Source organism: Monodelphis domestica, chromosome 1, assembly GCF_027887165.1.
Source record: "Monodelphis domestica isolate mMonDom1 chromosome 1, mMonDom1.pri, whole genome shotgun sequence".
Lineage (NCBI taxonomy): Eukaryota > Metazoa > Chordata > Mammalia > Didelphimorphia > Didelphidae > Monodelphis > Monodelphis domestica.
Window position 1 is genome coordinate 273849631 of NC_077227.1, and position 15675 is coordinate 273865305.

Here is a 15675-nt window from a genome sequence, read left to right on the forward strand (position 1 = left end):
AGCAAGAGGTAAGGATACACATTTAAAAATAATTTTCAAAAATTACAATGAAAAGCAAATTACTTTGCAATTTTTATCATATGTTCAAATATTCCATCTCAGCTTTAGAGGATTAGTGATTTATTATTTGTCTCTTATTTCTTCAAATATGAACTATTTCACCACCCTCCCCCTAAAAGTATTATTTGGGGACAGTTTTTTTGTGGGGTTTCCAAATGCCTATTCTAGGAAAAGTGACATAAACTTCTTAAAGAACACAAGAACAAAAATCTTTTCATTTTTTAAAATGAATTTATTTGTTTGCAGGTTACATCAAATTCCCAGGCATCTCCCTCCCCAAGCCAACTAGGGAAGGCTTCATTTGACAAAAACAAGTATATATAAAACTATGCCTTGCATATTTCTATTTCTCAGTTCTTTCTTTAGAAGTGGACATTCACAAGTTAATCTTCAAACATTGTTACTGTATGTTTTATTTTATTCTTCATAATTTCACATATTTTCTTAGGTTTTTAAAAAAATGAACCTGTTTATCATTTCTTACAGTACAGCAGAATTCCATCACATGTATATACAGCCTGTTCACCCATTTCTCAATTGATGGGCATCCTCTCAATTTCCAGTTTTGCCACCACAAAGGGAGCTGCTAAAAATATTTTAAAACATGGGTTCTGAGGCAGTTAGGTTCTGCCAGAATAGAAGAGTGCCAGGCCTCGAATCAGGGGGACCAGGGGTTAAAACTGGTCTTAGACACTTCCTATCTGTGTGACCCTGAGCAAGTCACTTAATTCCAATTTCTAAGAGAGAAAGTCAGGGTTAAAATACACACATACACACACACACACACACACACACACACACACACACACACACAGAGACATATAATTCTTTTTCCTTTTTCCCTGATCACCTTGGGAAACAGACCTAAAGTGGAATTGCTGGGTCAAAAAGAATTTTACTCATTGTTCACAATTCCAGATTGTTCATAATAGTTGGATCAGTTAACAGCTCCACCAAAATGTATTAGTGTCCCCATTTTTCCACATCCCTTTCAACATTTATCATTTTGCCCTTTTATCATTTTAGTCAGTCTGAAGTGAGTTATCTCAAGAGTTGTTTTTCTTGGCATTTCTCTAATAAGTAATGATTTAGAGTATTTTTTCTTGTGACTACATATAGCTTTGATTTCTTCATCCAAAAACTATCTGTTCATATCTAGCAATGTATTACTGGGGGAAGGGCTCATGCTCTTAAAAATTTGAAATTCTCTACATAATTAATAAAGGACCTATGTCTGAGAAACTTTAAAATTCCCTGCCAAAAAATTTTGTTTTCCATCTATCTACTCTTGGTTACATTCATTTTATTTGCATAATTCCATTATAATTTAATCAAAATTATCTATTTTATACCTCCAAAAATAAGTATTTGACCAATATTTTCAATAGACTATAAATTTGCCATGCATGCCTTAGCATTTGGTCTTCATCATTTGCTATGGTCAAACCCCTTACCCTGGTAGTCATTCTCTTCTAAACAAACCTAGGCTTTATCTCCAATGACAGACACAATTCATTGTTGAGCTGAGGCTCTCCAGCTTGCCAGGACTTGCCAACTTGCACATCTTTGGCATAGCCTTTGAGAATCTGAGTTATCTGAAATGGGATTTTAGTGGAGAAAGCATATGGTCATGAAAGGCAAAACAAATAAGTGTTATCTGAATAACTTCTGAAAAAGTTATGGAAAAAGGTCCACACGAAGACAAAATTACATTTTTATACTTTAAGTTGAATTTCCCCATATAACTTACATATTTTTAATACTGCATGCTATTGTGTAACTTACCTGTGAAGGATTTAAATAAGTAGAGTCAGTTAGTTGACAACCTAAAGACTTATATATATGCTGCTAGTGTTCACATGAAAAAAGGTCTTGCTTTTGCTATTTAATATTTTTAATAACCTATAACATCAATTAAAATGTTTTATTCACTTTTAAAATGGCACACAAAATAGATTTAAAGTTTTCCAAATATATTACTCCCATTTAATATTTATCACTCCATTTACAACTACACAGGTATTATTCCTATTTTATAGATAAAGATATAACTCATCCATCAAAATGTCCAAAATTCTATTTCTAAATCCAAAGAAAAATCACAAAAAAGTTCATTGTCAACGTAAGAGGTCACTAGTAGAATCTGTATGGCCTTGCACTGTTTAAAAACTTTTATCTGTGACTTGGATGGCGTTCTTTTTTAAAATTCACAGAAGGATGTGAACCTGGGAAAAATAGCAAACATGCTGGACAATAGAAACAAGATTTTAAAAGATCAAGAGACAAGGGTCTTGCACAAAAGCCAAATGAGAATTCAGAAACTGCTGTTTTAAAGAAGACTGCTTTGTGGAGTAAAAAGATAACCTGGATTCAAATTTACTCACTTGATGATCCTGGACAAATCACTTAACTTTCTGGGCCTTTTAAATGTGAAATGAGGAGGCTTAGACAAAGGTTCTAACAAGTCCAGTCTTATTTAGGTGTGTCCTCAATCTTCTCTTTTTTCATCCTAATACAAGTAGACTCTCATGGTGAAGTTTAATGGAGATAATGCAAAATTTTACAACTCAGTTTAAAAAGTCATCATAAATACAAAGAATAGTAAGTTTCAGCAAGGGCAGCTAGGTAGCATAGTGCATAGACAGCACCTGGCCTGGAGTCAGAAGATTTATCTTCATGAGTTCAAATCTAACCTCATTTACTAGCCATGTGGCCCTGGGCCTCAGTTTACCTCAATTTTTCATGTAAATGAGCCCGAAAAGTAAATGGCAAACAATGCCAGTATCTCTACCCATAAATCCCCCAAATGGAGTCACAAAGAGTTGGACATAACTAAAAAACAATGGCTTAACAAGCAGTTCAACAGAGTTGGGGGTAGGGTGGAATTTGTCAGGATATTACAAAATTCAAAATGAAACAATGTGATAGTTACTTCCCCCAAAATTATCATCTTATATCATACTGAGAGATCACTGTTCAAGACTAGGAAGTTGTGCTTTGTTTTCGAACCTATTCCTCTGGAGGATTATGTTCATTTCTAAGTGTCACATTTTGGGAAAAATGATAGGCTAGAGACTATCCAGAGGAAGTAACCAGAATGGTGGAGGGTAAGAAGTGCCTGCCCTATGAGGACTGGTTGGAGGAACTGGGGACAGTTAACGTAGAAAAGAGAAGACCTGGGGAGAACATGATAACTTTCTTAGTACCTGAAGGATAGTCATGTACAAGAGGAAGAGATATTCTGTGTTATCCAAGAGGCTTCAAAAGCTAAGGGCAATGTATTCAAATTACAAAAAAATAAAACTTCCACTTTACATAAGGAAAAAAGATCTTTCTAATAGAGCTAAAAAGTGGAACTACCTAGAGAGATAGTAAGTTTCACTTCAAGCAAAGAATGGATGACCACTTGTCATATATATGGTAGGAAGAATTGTTTTTCAGGCATGGGCTGGATTAGTCACTTAAGTCTGAAACAAGATTCTGGGATTATTAATTTTTAGTTAAGTATGAGAAAACAATATTGTATCCCTACTTATAAAATCAGTTAATTAAAATGTTTTAGAGAAAGAGAAGCATAGCACGGTATAATGGAAGAATGCTAGGTTATGGGTCAGATGAAGTTCAAATCTTCACCCTTCCATTTATTATTTAGCCCAAGTTAAGACTAAGCATCCCTTTGCCTCTATTCTTTCATGTATAAAATAAGGAAAGTTGTACTAGATAATCTCTAAGGATACTTCCAGGTCTATGATACTATAAAATTTCCATTTAAAAATATTATAAATCAAAATGACATTTTATTAGATAGTTTACTACAATTATATACTTGGCTTTGGAACTCATGTCTATACTGAGCCATCCTCATTTGAGAGTGCAAACTTACTTTAGCCCATTGTATCTGGGGAGCTTTGCTCCAGAAACTTCATATCCTTTCTATCTATCTCCTTATCCCAGCCATCTTCTTGCCATTTACTCTGATGCTATTCTTTTTCATGCAAAGTAAAATATGCAAAATTCAAATATTTCCTTTAGAAATTTTACTCATATCCACCATTTAAATTTTTTAAAAATCTAAATCTATTTAGATTAAAAAGAACTATTGATATAAATAATAAAGAACAAAAATATGCATATAAAGCAGGAACTGCCAAATGCATAATTTAATTCAGGGCTGATAAAAAAACTGATATGTAAATTTTTAAAAATTTTGCTTTAAAAGATCTTGATTATAGAAACAAGTCAATAAAAGTTTCATTAGTTTCTTAACTCAACAATAGGCTTGCTTTTTAAATAAAAAATTAACTTAGTTTAATGGAATTCAGACTGGCCTTTTGGATTCAGAAAGTTTCTTTACATGACAGTTCAAGCTCTCCCTCAATCAACTTTCTCTTTACTTCAAAAAGCATATTTACAAATTGGTCCATTTCTGCATAAAGGTTGTAATATGTAGTAGGAATAGCACATGCAAAAATAGTTCATTAACTGAAATAAGACCCAACAAGATAGCAAGTAATTTAAATATATTTTTTCTTGTTTTTGTAAAAATCATGACTGTGAACTTTAACACGTTTATGCAGAGAGGAAGCTATTTTCATCCTATCCTTCTTTGCAAGGTTCCTTTCGGTAGCTCCAGGTTTCCAAAGTAACAGTTGTGCATCCTCTCCACCAGTCAGTAAAGAATCATCCTGCATATTCCAACAGAAAGAACGAACTATGGCAGAATGCCCTCCCTCAAGGCTTTTCATGTATTTCAATCCTGAAAGCCCACTTGTTATAAAGTGAATGGTTCCTGTATTTGAACCCCCAACAACCAACAATTGGTCTGCTTTTTCATGGTATATGCCACCAATCATATAATCCAGATTTCCATTTTGTACTTTAATCATTCTTCTGACATCTGGGATATTCAAGCATGGGATTGGTTGATCACTATCTAAATTGGTAAGATCCCACCAACAAAATCCTTCATCATGTGTCAAACAATAAACCTCTTTGTATTTCTTCCCAGCCCAACCAACATAACTTACTGATGAGCCAGAGTTACAAGTTGCAATCAGAGCTTCATCTTCATTGTCAATGCTTATATCAAAGACATTCATAAGTCCATCAGTTGATCCTGAGAGTAGTATATTAGGGTCAGTAGGATGAAAACGTACCTTGGTTATATCATCACTGTGTGATTCTGAATAAACACCTAATGGGGGTCTAAAAGGGCCTGTACTTTGAGAACTCATTCTTCCATCCCAAAATATCATCACAGTATCCTCACCAAATTTTTCAGTGCCAGCACAAATTATATGATCATTACAATTAATATCAAAACTGATGAGAACATTGGAAGGATAACCCTTGAACATCTGGACTGGTGATATGCCAGATAAGCGAATATCCCAACATTTTACAGTGCCATCTGTACATGCTGAAAATACATGGGGATTGGAATGTGAAAATTTAACTCCATTAAAGAATCCAGGTTGTTTATTCAACTCCCTTAGTAAACTTAATGTTTCTTTGTTATATAGTCTAATTGATCCATTGGAACATGAAACAGCAACTATGCATCCACTTTCTTCCTGTACATTTTTTGAAGTGTCTATGTCGAGGAGGTAAGTGGGCTCTTTAGTCGCTGCAGAACGTCTAGCGACGGACAACTTTGCAAAATGTTCTTCAATCTTCTCCATACCTACAGTAGTATTCAAAGGCATTTATATCTGTAACAAGAACCAAAATGTAAGTTAAAAACTCAAAGCTCCTCCAAAAATTATAATAAAATCAAGAGAATCTGTGCTTTTGGATATAGGATGTAAGGAATAAAAAACTATTCCTATAAATTTATACACTAAATCTAAAGACAACTGCCATTCTATCATGGTGAATGTATCCTAAAGATTTTAACTAAACCAGTAAGAGAAAAGGTTTCTCAACGGTTTGTGAAGTATAAGTAAGCAGAGGTAAAAACTTCATGTGCATGTTGGCTATGTCCTCAGTGGGACAGCTACAACCAGGTGGCACAATGGAGAGTACCAGGCCTACAGTCAGGAAGACTCATCTTCCTGCGTTCAAATCCAGCCTCCAACATGTACTATCTATGTGATCCTGGGCAAGTCACTTAATCTTGTTTGTCTCATTTTCCTCATCTGTCAAATGAGATGGAGAAAGAAATAATAAACTATTCCAATATTTTTGTCTCCCCCCCAAAATAAAACTCCAAATGGGTCACAAAGAGTTGGATACAACTGAAAAATTGAAAATATCTTACGTATATTTTATCCATGTTTATTACATCTGTATCCTTCTAAAATCTTCCAGCAGAAATGAGTAGAAATAGATTGTTTCATTTTGGTGCATCTATTCCCTTACCCCTTCAAAAAGAAACCTTAAATTCTATCTTAATTCTGGACCTTCCGTATCTGGTTCCCTGAGTTTGGCTATGAACCCTCCATGAATCAATGTGCCTTATACATCTTTTCAGAAGACAGTGGTAGCCAGGGTGTGGGAGGGTTAGTATTAAAGTGGATAAAGCACTGGCTCTGAAGATAGGAAGGCTCAAGTTCAGAACCTATCCTCAGAAATCAAGTGAAATGCACTTATTTTCACTTAATAATTCTGGTTTAAAGAGGCAGCATGTTTAGATACTTCCTACCTGTGTGACCCTAGTCAAGTCACTTAATATCCATTGCGTAGCCCTTACTACTTCTGCCTTAGAAGCAATACATGGGGGGGGGGGGGGGTGAGAAGGAGAGGGAGACGGAGGGGGGGGAGAGGGAGAGGGGGAGGGGGGGAGAGGGAGAGAGGGGGAGAGAGAGAGAGAGAGAGAGAGAGAGAAAGAGAGAGAGAGAGAGAGAGAGAGAGGGGGGAATAGTGGGAATAGACAGTCAAGCCTGGTAGTTGTGCCTCTGACACAGATTAGGTATGGAAACTCTAGTTATTCTCTTAACCTCTCAGTGCTCTGGGCAAATGTGTAAGACTACAAACTGTAGAGAAGGTATGGTTGATATATGTGCAAATGCATTTGTCTCAGTCTTTGTTTTAAACTTGTTATATTTGTTACAGATAGTAGCCTGTTAATAAAAAATAAACTAATAACAATTATCAGTGACAGTCCACACATAGGTAGATTGCCGTAACAATTATCATTACCTTTTCAGCAGAAAATTACATTTCATGGTATAAAGAACAAGATTACATATGAACCCATGAACTTTGTTTACATAAATTTTTAACAGTATGTATTAAATTTAGCAAAGTAGTAATAAAAATTCCTGTGTCCCTCCTCTGACCTTCCCACACACACATACACAAACTTTTTCAAAACATAGTCAATCCTTGACATTTCTGGATTTAACTTTCTTGACTTCAAGCATTAAAATAATTTTATTAGTAACCTCATTTTCATTTGGGCAGCCATACAACATTCTCAGCTAAAGAAAAAATAGGGAAAAAAAAGGAGAGGTTTGATGTACAAAAGTCTATGGGGCAACTAGTATCCTACCAAGTGCTTCACTGTTGTAAAGAGCTCCCCATGTATTTTTTGCATATTTTCATTTTTTGCCTTTAAAACTCAAGTTTTGTATTGTAATAATAGTTGCAAAATAATAAACCAAGTCCTTCGGGTTCTAAAGTGATGATGAGACCTCAACTGATCTTAGGGTCTTCTAGCAACAGCCCTGGCTATATCTCCCTGGGTGTTCAGAGGGGGGGCCACAATAGAGAGATTTACAGCAGTATAGTATACAGTTAAATGCACTTATACTACCATTTGACACAGTGGGAAATAAGATTTGGGTTAAAAAAATGTTTTACTGTTAAGAATTTTATTTGCTGTCTATTATTTATGATACTGTGGATATTGTGTGTTATGAAAAGTGAATAGTCTGAAGGAAATCAGTGATTTTTTAAAAACTGAGAGCTGGGTGGCTCAGTGTATTGAGAGCAAGGCCTAGAGACTGGAAGTCCTAGGTCAAATTTGACCTCAGACACTTCCTAGCTGTGTGACCCTGGGCAAGTCACTTAACCCCCATTGCCTAGCCCTAAGTGCTCTTCTGCATTAAAACCAATACACAGTATTAATTCTATGAAAGATGGGCAAAAAAAAACAAACAAACAAACAAATAAATAAATAATAAAAATTGAAATGGTATCAAAGGCCACAGAATTCTAGGTAATGACTAATGAGAAAAAATGTTTTCCATGTTATCAATTGTCTCCCTTTTTTTGGACTTGATTCAAACTGCAGCAACTCAGAAAAAAGTAATTTCAAAAACAGAAGGAATCTTTGAGATCATCTACTTTAACCTCTAAATATCAGAGATGAGAAAGCTGAAGCCTAGGGGGACAAAAGTCACACAGACAGTTAAAGACAGATTCAGAACTAAAACCTGAATCATCTTGATTATCAGTGGCAACAATAGTTACAAAAAAAGTAGGAGATGATATATAAAGCCTTAGAGATTCTCAAAATAACAGGGAAAGTAAAAGAAAATAATTCTGATATTAAATAGCAGCATGAAGTAATGAGATCATTTATATCCTTTTAAAATATGCTTTCATTGAAATGGTGCCATCTCTCTTAAAAGATCTTTTTTCCCCAAACGCTACAATTTTTAACCAAGAGCCCCTGAAATCCTAGAGCAGTCACTCTATGCCTTTCATTTTAGCAATTAATCATAAATGACCTTATAAAAATTCATGCTGAAATGTCACCTCTTTATTGTTATTTAAATGTACATCTTATTGCCCTGATTAGGTTATATACGTCTCAAAGGGAGGCTTCTTGAATGTTTCTGAGTCTCCATCCAATAAGGTTTATGAAAACCAATTTGTTTTGTAAGTCCTTAATAAAAATTAAATGGTTATTTTGGGGAAGGACACCATACCACTTGAGCACTGCAACACTATAATAACCAAATGATTTACTAGTTTATTTTTTCTTCTCAGGAAATCAAATGAGTATCTGACAACTCTGGTTTTGCAATGAATAGTATCTGAATGTGATACTGGAATAGCCATAAAGATGGACCAGGCATAAAGAGGAAGCACTGTCTAATGAGGAGTTGGTGGAATTGTTTCCAAGGCCAAGTGGAAGCAATCATGAGGGGATGGGGGTGGGGGGAGTTAAAGGCTCCTGAAAAACACAAAAATATAACACGGAAGTAGAAGAACTGATTTAATCATATTAGGAAGGAAATGTTATTTAACAGAAAAACAATGTACCCAAGAGAACTGGATTCTGCCTTCCTCGTGCTCTCATCTCACAGTGTGGTGGACTAATAATCTTATTCTCTTTTAAAAAGTTAATTATGAATTGGATTTTAAAGATTACAAGCCAATTATTTATACATTTTTAAAATGACATTCAATAAGTAGCCATAACAACCTTGCTATTGCTTCCTTTTAGGTCTCTTTCAACAATCTGTGTGTAATCATATAATTTTGGTAGATATAATTTCAATTCATATAATTACAATCAAAGTAATCTCTTTGGATTATATACCTAGTAGTGGTAGTGATGACTTAAAGGCTAGGTCTGGATAGCACTTTCCATAAGTCCTTTTAAGAATCAATCTTGGATCACTGGATTGTTAAGAATAGCTGTCATTCACAGTTGATCACTGTATAATATTGCTATTATTGTCCATAATGTTTACCTGGATTCTGCTCACTTCTTTCAATCAGTTCACTGAGGATGGAGTTAACTTCTAAATTGCTTTTAAGAATTCAACCAATAGATAGTAGCTGTCCTTGATAGTCCCTCCAATATCATCATTTTCCCCTTTTGTCACCTTTGTCAAGCTGAAAGGTGTAAGAATTTCAGAGGTACCGTAATTTGCATTTCTCTATTAACAATTTGAAGCATTATTTCAATGTTTATTGATAGCTTGCCTTTTTCTTTTGAAAAAAGTGCTTTTTGATTATTTATGTATTAAAGAAATGGCTCTTGTTCTTAATTTTTAATTTACTAGCTATATCTTATATAGCACAGCCTTTATATCAGTAAACATTGTAAATACTTCCCCAAGTTAATTGTCTCCTTTCTAATTCTAATTGCATTAATTTTGCTTATGCAAAAGCTTTTCAATTTGTTATTAAAATTGTCCACACCTCCTATAAGCATTTTTATCAAATATTTGGATAAGAACTGTTTCCCTATTCCTCTGACCTCTGTAATTTGTTTCTATGACCCTTTTTGTCTAGGTCTGGGTTCCTGACATTTTTTTTTGTCCTAGACACTTACAACTGCTACCAAGCCTAGTAACCCCAACTCATAATAATAATTTGTCTTTAAAGGTATTGCCAGTCAGTGAATAAGCATTTTCAATGTGCTAGGCACTGTGCTAAGATTTGGGGATACAAAGAAAAGCAAAATGACAGACCATGGCACAATCTAATAAGGGAAACAACATATAAGCAACTAGGTACAAAAAAAGTTATATAATCAATCAAATGTCAAAAGGAAGAAGATAAAATTGACAGGTTTTGATAACAGATTGGATATGGAAGGAGGGAAAGTGGAAGAAAGTGAAGAGTTGATGACACCTTGATTGTGAGCATGAGTGATTGGGGAGGAAGGTGATACCCTTGACAGTAATAAGGACATTAGGAAGAAGAGGTAATAAGTCCCATTTTGGACATGTTGAGTTTAAGATATTTAAGATAAGTAACACCCAGTTTGAGATACTCAATAAGCAGCTGGAGATATGAAACTAGAAGACAAAAAAGATGACAATCATGTTTTACAAAACAGCAAATTGATCATTGTTCCAGATAACCTGCCTTCAAGAAATCCCAGAAGGACTCTTGTTCTAGACTGAATAATATAGCCATCAAATACCCTAGATAATCCTAGAATTAGTGCATATAATCGAATCTTAAATACTCTTTTCATCTTAGTTATTCTTATTTATTGTATTTATATATACATGCTCTTTGAGAATCCTTTAAGTAACCAGTCAGTTGTCCTTCCTTCTACATATTCCCTAAAGTATATATGTGACCTCAAGTTCTTTAGTTCAGTGGAAATGCCCATTATTTGGTGCATTTCCCAAGACAGCACTCTTAGAGCCTCTGTGTGGTGGCTTTTGAGCATTGTCTCCCTCATCTGATTAAAGATGGGTTCTATTACAACTACTCTGGTAGTTATGAGCTATTTTCAAGTTGACAAAGATTAGGGCTAGGCAAAGAGACTAAGAATCATTTGCATGGAGATAATTATTGAATCTATGGGAAGAGATGAAACTCTTACATTTAGTGAAATATAGAGAGAAAAGCGAAGGCAGACCAGGACAGAGCATTAGAGGGAAACACACAGTTGGTCAGAATAACCCAGATGAAAATCCAGTAAAGGAGATTGAGGAGTGGTCCAAAAAGCAGGTGGTGAGCCAGAAGAGAGTAGTATCAAGAAAATACCAAGTAGAAAGTATCAAGAAAAGAGTGACAAACAGTATAAAAGGCTAATGAAAAGTGAAGAAGGATGAGAACTGAGAAAATATTTAATGATTAAGAAGAGATCATTGTTAACTTGAGAAAATAGCGATTGGAAACCAGAATACTTAAAAAGAATTATTAAAATAAAGATGTAATTTTTTTTTCCCATCCAAGTTCAAAGACCTCCTGAGGTCTATGGAAACCAGATCAAGGCTATGATCTAAGTCATGTATCCATGTGAAACATTATGATGGTATGAGATGTTGGTCTAAGTTTAATTTATCCCAAATGGCTTTCATTTTTCCTAGAAGTTTTTTTTTTTCAAATACTGAGTACTCTCTTCACCTAAATTTGCCTAAAAGTCAAGCTTTTGTCTTAAAATTACCTCCATTTTTTACTCAGGTTGTTATTTTTTTAGGCATGGAATGATATTACAAAAGGCAAAGAATCTAGAACTACAACCAAGAATTACTGTTAGAGATGAAGGACACACAAAAAGAGAGATTCATAGTCAGGTGCAGATGAAAGTTTTATTTCATTCTTGCAAAAATGGGCACCCACCAAGATAAAAGGCCAAGTGCAAAGGTTCATTTTAGTAAGCAATCTTTTATCCTATTCCTAACATGCAGAAATTCCTCCCCTACATTCCTCATTGGCTGAGTACTAGGAGTGTAAAATCCTCAAGGAAGAATTCTATTTTACAATCCCTTGGTATGATCCCTTTCCCATTATATACATTTTCATATATGGCATGTGCAGAAAATGGCTGCCAAATCCCATCCAGAGGCAGGAAGATAACAATCATTAGCTTCATTAATACTTATTAAGCATTCGAAGTAAGCACTGGGTTCATCTTCAGGTTATTGTTTTACTTCATTGCTGACTAGCTGTTTTTGACCTATTTCTGTTCCAACTTCCCCTTCAACCCTCGCCCCTTTCTTTCTTTCTGTGCTGATCATTATCTAGTTTGAGAATTGCCAGATCTTGTTATTTCTTACAATTCCCCCCTCTTTTTATTTCTTGCTAATGCTGCTCTTTTCATTTCATTTATTATGCAATTCTGCAGCCAGATTGATGGTATCCTCATACCTCTCTGCTCCCATTCTTTCCTCCATAAGGTAAAATTGTTCTGTTTGTACCGTATAAATGGAGATTTTGAACTTTTGACTTCATTTCCCAAAATTCCCTATAATCTCTCCAGCCTCTCCACTTTGGTGGGATCACATTATTGGTATTTAACTGGCTTTAACTCCTCCCACGTCTTGTTTTTGGGCAACAATCAGCAGTAATGGTGGTGAGTGGGGATGGCTGAAAATGGCTAACCAGTCATGGGCATGTGGTTTTTATTTTGTATCCTCTTTATTCCTTGATTTCTAATGATCTTTAATAAGCCTCATAAAATATATTTTATTATTAGAGATTATAATTTAATTTTTATAGTACTACATATAGGCATCTGCTTGGTGATGGCAGTCTCAATTACCCTTTGAGTTAGGCCCCATAGGCCCATAATGATGCAGCAGTCTACTGTGGTAAGTACTCTTGCTACTACAATCAGGGATGTAAGAATCAAAACTGCCATCCCTTTCCATTTTCCAAACCATGATTCCAACCAACTAGTCAAGGGGCACTGTTGGTACCCAAATTCTCAATTAGTGCCTTAGATAGGGCTGTGAGGCCTTGAAAGGCTTTAGTTATTGTCCCATCAGGGGCAGTGTTATTGGGCATGAAAGTATAGCAACTGCTTCCTATCCTAACACATATACCCCCCTTTTCCTGCCAGTATCATATCTAGGACAATCCTATTTTCCCAGCCATTCTACTAGTGGCATCTAGCTGTATTGCAATTCCTTTGACAGCGTCCCTTATGTAATTGATGAATCTTTGTTAGTTATAATAGATGTAGCTAATCTAGTCTACATTTTTATTAATGGTGGATTACCAGAACAAAAATGATACAAATCCTAACTGTCATTTGATTTCTGGCTTTGAATTCATCTGGTTCTCCTTCTCTAGAGATTCCTATGCTGTCTATATATATTAACAGTGTACTCTACCCACTCCACCCAGGCATTCATGACTCCATAATCTGTATCTCAATTTCTTTAGTTTTGATTCAGATCGTCATTAACTTCATTATCCTTATTACTTTAGGATCATTCTGTATCCAGGTCTGACTTCTTTGGGGCTATAGTAGTGCTATCAGGGGCGCACGGTCTGTAGGTAAGAGGGTCAACTATACTACCTGCATACAAAATCTACCTACAGGGTCCTTTCTGGAAATGTTTGCTCCCATCCCAAATGTCCTATCTACTGTTGAGTCATCTCCCAACCTATATGCCTTTCTGATAGTGATTAAAACCGGATTATATTTTAGGTTTTTACAGGAGCACTGCCTTTATATATGGTAATTTTGTCCCTTAAGGAATGCCAGTTTCTGGGAATCAAAGCTGGATATTGAGTTACAGTCTATCCTTTATATTGGGTGGTTCATTCTAGGAGGGACATGGAGAGACTGTGGTAGATCGTGATCTTACTGGTTCTGGACATAAATATTTATTTTCTCCACTTAGCCATCTTTGATTTTTCTAAACTTCCACAATCTATTACTTGACAAGCATCTCTATACAGTCTGTGAATCCAATTCCTCTACAACATTTAGCTACTCTTTCCCCCAAGAAAGTTACTCTCCCTCATTATTTTTGCTCAACTAAAGTTAGTTTCTCTTGCCAAGAAAACAATTGCATCCTTTAGACAGCTGACCTGTACTGAGGACAGGAATACTAATAGGATCCCCCAACCTAATCCCAAAACCAGCAATGCCCACTTCTTATCTGGATCCATTTTGGTCTTTTTCAAACTTAGCCTCATAGATCAGGAGTAGCTTTAGCTTTCTACTTTTTCTTCTGCAATGGTAACAATTTTTCTGACGCAGGCCTTTGACCAGAGTGTAGTGAGTCCAACCTCTTTCAGCAGTCCTTATTGCAATTTCTGTGGCCAACAACACTTGATAAGATCCTTCCCAGGAAGGAGTTTAGACTCCTTCAGGACTTGACCAGCAACCAAACTCCTGGTCTGAAATGGTGTACTGGGATCTCCAATGGGGGTGTCTGAGAGCTGAATCTCCACCCCCCAAGAAATGATAACGATAGAATCCATATATGGTTCTTTAAAAATTTATCCTTAGACCAAGGAGAGGTCCTGGCTTCCCCCTAGGCAAAGTAATCCAAATAACATCTCAGAGTGGGAAACACCCACATTTCTCTTAAGGGCAGTCTGATCCTTAATAATACAAGTAGACATTTAGTCCATGGTAATTTGGTTTCTAATATCAACTTGGTTATTTGCCCCTTCAGAACCTGATTCATCCTTTCCACCTTACCTGATGAGGCTGGGTGCCATGAAGTATGGAAATTTCATTTTGTTTCCAAACTGATCATTATCTTCTGCAACACTCTGAAGGTAAAATGGCTCCCATTATCAGAATCTATATTCTCAACCAAGCCATAATGAGGAATTATTTGTTCTAAGATAATTTTGAAAACTCCAGAGGCTGTTGTGGTAGCAATGGGGTACATTCTCACCCATCCAGGTAGGTGATCCACTATCACCAATACATATTTCAATCTCCCTTCCACAGGCATTTCAGTGAAGTCCATGTGAATGCTTTGGAATGGTCTTAACCCCAGCACTCTCCCTTCAGATATTTGTTTACAAAGAGCCCCTTAATTGGTTTTCTTATAGGTCAAACATCCCTCCCACACCTGCTTGGCAATAATATAGATTCCTACACACCTAGATTTTCTCAGAATTATATCACACATAGTTTATACTACCCAGTGATTCTCCTGATGTAGTATGGTCAATATTTCTCTCATCAGTTTATTCAACAATTCTCTTCCTTCCATTAGGGAAGTTCCACCTTCCTTTTTCAGTTCTTATTGTACCCAATTTAATCAACTCCCTTTTTTTGGACTCTTGAGAATTTTAGAATTTCCTTCACAACTGGGATGGTGGGGATCCACACCATTAATTTATTTCAGGTTTCAAACCCATTTCCTTGGTGCATTCATCAACTAATCTGTTCTCTCTAGCCTCAAATGCCTCTCCTCTCTGTTATCTACTGGCATGGACAACAACTATTTCTTTTAAGCAGTTTAATTAGTTCCTCATGGACCAATTCTTTTCCCC

General features: G+C 35.7%; 3 protein-coding genes and 1 non-coding gene across 5 annotated transcripts in view; all 4 read right to left on the reverse strand.

Annotated features, from left to right (window-relative positions):
• The window catches only part of PPP2R5E (protein phosphatase 2 regulatory subunit B'epsilon), a 267308-nt gene that overhangs the window by 236082 nt on the left and 15551 nt on the right, over positions 1 to 15675 (reverse strand). The gene's annotated exons all lie outside the window — the stretch shown is intronic.
• WDR89 (WD repeat domain 89) lies at positions 272 to 5765 on the reverse strand. Its single transcript, XM_056810865.1, has one exon. It carries the CDS (start codon positions 5763 to 5765, stop codon positions 4575 to 4577), a length of 1191 nt encoding a protein of 396 aa, XP_056666843.1. The 3' UTR covers positions 272 to 4574.
• SGPP1 (sphingosine-1-phosphate phosphatase 1) overlaps positions 272 to 15675 on the reverse strand; it is an 89076-nt gene continuing 73672 nt past the window's right edge. The window contains exon 4 of the mRNA XM_001377752.4: positions 272 to 5771. The gene's annotated coding sequence lies outside the window, so the exon portion shown is untranslated. The remainder of the gene's footprint in view (positions 5772 to 15675) is intronic.
• Positions 5617 to 5677, reverse strand: MIR12300 (microRNA mir-12300). The gene has a single exon (NR_162825.1). It is a non-coding gene; the product is annotated as a microRNA mir-12300 (primary transcript).

Bases quoted from the DNA above. Each gene is read 5' to 3' on its own strand.
- WDR89 (XM_056810865.1), bottom strand. From the start codon at position 5,765: ATGCCTTTGAATACTACTGTAGGTATGGAGAAGATTGAAGAACATTTT.